The sequence below is a fragment of the Psammomys obesus genome, unplaced genomic scaffold (assembly GCF_907164565.1).
Source record: "Psammomys obesus unplaced genomic scaffold, mPsaObe1.curated_primary_1811, whole genome shotgun sequence".
Lineage (NCBI taxonomy): Eukaryota > Metazoa > Chordata > Mammalia > Rodentia > Muridae > Psammomys > Psammomys obesus.
This window is the reverse complement of record NW_026596085.1, coordinates 2,503,158-2,507,634: the sequence shown is the minus strand read 5'-3', so window position 1 is coordinate 2,507,634 and position 4,477 is coordinate 2,503,158. Positions and strand designations below refer to the sequence as shown.

Genomic DNA, 4,477 nt, shown 5'->3' with positions numbered 1-4,477 from the left:
CACTGTCTGCTCTTCTACAGGTCCTAAGTTCAATTCCCAGCAACCACATGGTGGCTTACAACCATCTATAATGGGACCTGATGCCCTCTTCTGGTGTGCAGGTGTACATTCGGATAGATAACACACACACACACACACACACACACACACACACACACACATTAAAATAAATAAATAAATAAATAAATAAATAAATAAATAAATAAATAAATAAATAGCCAAAACCCAAAACCTCCTACACCCCACCTCCCACTCATCCCAATACAGGGTTTTTTGGTGTAGCCCTGAAACTCACTCTGCAGACCAGGCTGACCTCAAATTCAGAGAACTGCCTGCCTGCTACTGCCTCCCAAGGGCTGGAATTAGAGCCGTGCACCATCCCTGGCTGCTCTCCTTGTTAGGAGAGGTTTGCTCACCAGGCTTGTCAGTAACAACCTTACACAGTGAGCCGCTCACCAGCCCACCCACAGAAATGATTATGTGAACGTGTGTGTGTGTGGTGTGTGGGTGTGTGTGTGTGTGTGTGTGTGCGCGTGCGCGCGTTTGACCTGTTTCACCGGACCCAACACAGTCATTCTGGCCTCTGCTGGCACCAGGCATGCATGCACGTGGTGTACATACACAGAGTTTAAGAATAGACTTTTTTTTTTTTTAAGGCCTTCTCACAGCGCTGACTGCGGTCCTCCAGCGTACAGGGGGCGCTTCGAAATCAGGCTGGCCTCCTGATTCCTCATCCCGCGCTCTTAGCGAAGGTCCTTGTTGCTAGGAAACAAGTCGCATCTTTCCCCTCGCGCGCGCTCCCTTGGTGAAGGACTGAGGTCTAGCTAAGGCCCCGTTACCTTAGTTCCAGAAATGCCCTGCCTATGAGAGCCTTTTCCTTCTAATTCCTCACAAGCAGGCCGTGGCGCCAGGCGGAGGTTCCTCGCCTGGACCCGGCCCGCCGTCCAGCCATGCCTAAGAAAGGGAAAAAGTTCAAGGTAGCCTTGACGGATGAGGAACAGCTGCTTTTGTTTCAACAGAAGATGCTGGCAGAGGAGGAGGCAACCAAGAAGAAAGAGAGGCTCATCGCCCAGTTCTTGAAGGTGATGCTGGCTCTGCAGTGTGCCCTGCCCAAACCCCCGGCCAGCGCGCTGGCGCCGTGGCCTGCGATCGTGCGCCTGGCTCATTTTCTTCCCCTCCGACCTCCGACCTCCCCTGAAGTCCTTCTTCCCAAAATACATGGGCCTCAGGCAACCTTGGTTTCGGCATAGGGAGCTCTCCGGGAAGCACGGAGAGCGGGGAACAGAGATGGGCAGAATCACCGAGTCCCGGCATTAGGACAGTAGGTGCTGTCAGGAGTCCGCGGTCAGCTGTCTTGAAATCTGCTGTTCGGTCTGGAGTGGGGTCCTTAGAAAGACTTCGGTTCTCACGCTTCATCCGGAGACTCACCGGAAAATACAAAAAGGGCCCCCTGAGTGTTGGCTGCCAAGAGCTTTGTACTTGGGGATACACAAGGACTGGTGTTTTTTTTCAGCCTGCTGTCGACTGCTGTGGTAGACCTCTTTGGCCTTTGCTAAAACGCATGCGTTTATCCCTCACACAGGACAAGCTGGCCAAGGAAGAACACAACAGCGCCCTGAACCTTAACAAGATCAACACGCAGTGGAGAACTGTCCTCAGAGAGGTGAAGAACACAGAGCTTCACAAGGACCTTGAGATCCTCAGCCAGACGTTTGAACGCGTGGTGGACTGCAAGGACAATGTCATCAAGGTAGGTGCTCTCTCCAGAGAACACAGGGAGGGCTTCCCTGACCGTTCTGGGTAGGACAGACCTAGCGAACCATCATCATCATCGTCATTTTGAGACAAGGTCATGTATCTCCATACTGGTCTCACACTCACTATGTAATGGAGGATGGCCTTGAACTCCTCATCTTCCCCACTGCTGGGCTGGAGGTGCCACTACCTCATCAGCCATCAAGCCTTCATGAGGTGCACAGGCTGTGACAAAGGTAGCCTATTGGTTCTAGTCACTGTCCCTGAAATGAGGAACGGACTACTGAGCTGTCAGTACGCCTCCTTCCTCAGAGGAACAACTCTCTTTGGTCATCTACTGCCCCAAACAGGGACTGTGGAGCAGCCAGCCCCACTGGCACCTTGGGCCTAGGCCCGAACCTTTCTTTTAGTACCAGAAGGCTCAGTTCCAGAGAGGGGAAGGATCTGCCCAGGGTTGCCTAGCTCCAGTCAGATGGTGAGGACCGGATTGTGGGTATTCTTTTTGTAAAGTGTGTCACTCTGTAACGCTGGCTGCCCTGAAACTTGCAATGTATCCCAAGCTGGCCTTGAACTCACAGAGACCCAGCTGCCTCTGCCTCCCAAGTTCTGGGATCAAAGGTGTGCGCCGTGGCACCTGGCTAGGTGTAAGTATTTAGACTTACTCCACTCCATTTAACCAGTTAGGCCTCCTTGATTCAACTTCAGTGGCCCAGGACAAGGTTGGGAAGCCCACCCAGCCTTGGGTGGGTAAGAGCGAGTCTGAATTTCCAGACCATTCCGTCAGCCATCCTAAAGCTCTTTCGGAGGGAGGAGGGAGACTGAAGCAGACTCGGATAGTCCAGGCTGGCTGTGAATGAGTAGTTCTCCTTCTTCAGCCTCAGGCACTGGAATTATTGGCAGGTGCCGCCAGCCAGCCTGACTCTGTTCTTAGCTCTTAAGAAATTCTTGAATCACTCTCATCTATTAAAGGATTTTGCTACATCTATTTCTTTCTTTTTTTAAATTTAACTTCTATTCTTTTTGAGTTTCACATCACGCACACCAATCCGACTCATCTCCCCATCCCTTCATATCTGCTCTCTGCTCTTGAAACCTCCTCCCATCCAAAGAAAAAGCATTCTTGTTGAGGAAGCTGTAGTGTGTCTCAGTGACCACATCCATTTCTTAAAACCTGTGTGCGTAATGTGTGTGTGTGCGCGCACATGGCCTGGAGGTCAAAAGGCAACTCTCTGGAGTCTGTCCCCTCCTTCCATATGGGTCTAACTGTCCTCTCCTCCCACTTCTAAGTTTTTGTGGTCTCCTGGCTTTGGGATTGGTGACTTTGAAGGCCACCGTACTGGCCTTTCCACCGAAGTTTCGGGATTTTTGGTGGAAACATGAGCGAGCTCAGCACTGTGGGGTTCGTCAGGCATGGGCAGCACTCCTGGCTCCTTGATTGTGGGACCCAGGACTTAGAGCGCCCTGGGCAGCACGTGCTTGGTTTCCTGTTGCTCTCATGACCAATGCTGGACACCGGAACCTGGCCCTACCTAGGATCTCCTGTGCTTCGGTTAGCCCCGACGTACTGGTCAGACCTGTGCCGGAGGGACCTCTCGATCCTCTTTTATTAGAGGAGAGCCAAGATCCACACAGATGACACCTGCCTGGAACATGGCACCAACGGGCTATAGCCCCCTTTAGTTTTCATTTTTTGAGGCAGGACTCTTGCTAGCCTGGAACTCACTATGTAGATCAGGCTGGCCTCAATTCAGAAAGATCTGCCAACCTCTGCCTCCCGAGTGCTGGGATTAAAGACGTGCCGTCACAGCTGGTTTACTTTTTCTAATCCTGCCTTTACAGACTACCTGTTTACCAACTCCTCTTTAGTCTTTTCCTGTCAAACAAAACCGCACAGTAATAGCAAATATTCACTGTACATCTCTCCTTCTGCTTCAGCCTTGCAGGGGTGGGAATTCAGCAGGCCCCAGGCAGCTTCACGTTAGAAGGTACAATGTAAGGAAGGCTTTTTCTTCTATTTTTAAAAAATGATTTATTTATTCTTATTTTATGTGCATTGGTGTTTTGGTGCCTGTATGTCTGTGTGAGGGAGTTAGATCCCCTGGAACTGGAGTTACACAGTTGTGAGCTGCCGAGTAGGTGCTGGGAATCAAACCTGAGTCCTCTGGAAGAGCTGCCAGTGTCCCTAACTTCTGAGCCATCTCTTCAGCTCCAGCTTTTTCCCCCAGTGCTGGGGAACAAAGGCTTTGTACATGCTAGACAAGCACTGTAATGTAGTGAAAATTTTGGAATTTTGGTCTCTGAAAAAAACACAGAAATGTTAAAAGAATGTGTTATTGTTTTAATCCCAGGTGTGGGGGGTGGGGCTGCTTCGGATTGTCTGCAGCAGCTAACTATGATTTGCCTCGTGCTCTAGCGGAAGCGTGGTTTTGCCAGCTGCTGACAGTTACTGCAATTGTCTGACGTTTGGCATTCTGGGAACTTTTCAGAGTATATAAATGCTAGAGCCCCGAGAGTCAGGAATGGTTGGTGGTCATTCAGGGGGCTGGTTGTGGTTAGTCAGTAGTCACACTCAGAGAAGAAAGAAGAGGAAAGAAATTAGACCCAAGGATCTTGATCTCTTCCTTCTATCCTTTCACCCCCTGTCACTAGATAGGAGAGAAAGGAGGGGTTTGGGGAGATAGATAGATAGATAGATAGATAGATAGATAGATAGATAGATAGA

The 4,477-nt window shown here is 50.3% G+C and overlaps 1 protein-coding gene across 2 annotated transcripts in view; it reads left to right on the top strand.

The window, feature by feature from the left end:
• The first annotated feature begins 773 nt into the window (after positions 1 to 773).
• Ccdc65 (coiled-coil domain containing 65) overlaps positions 774 to 4,477 on the top strand; it is a 14,629-nt gene continuing 10,925 nt past the window's right edge. For both annotated transcript variants that reach the window (XM_055627194.1, XM_055627193.1), the window contains exons 1-2: positions 774 to 1,082; positions 1,583 to 1,750. In XM_055627194.1, coding sequence (XP_055483169.1) covers positions 951 to 1,082; positions 1,583 to 1,750 — 300 coding nt within the window. In that variant the 5' untranslated portion in view covers positions 774 to 950. The remainder of the gene's footprint in view (positions 1,083 to 1,582; positions 1,751 to 4,477) is intronic.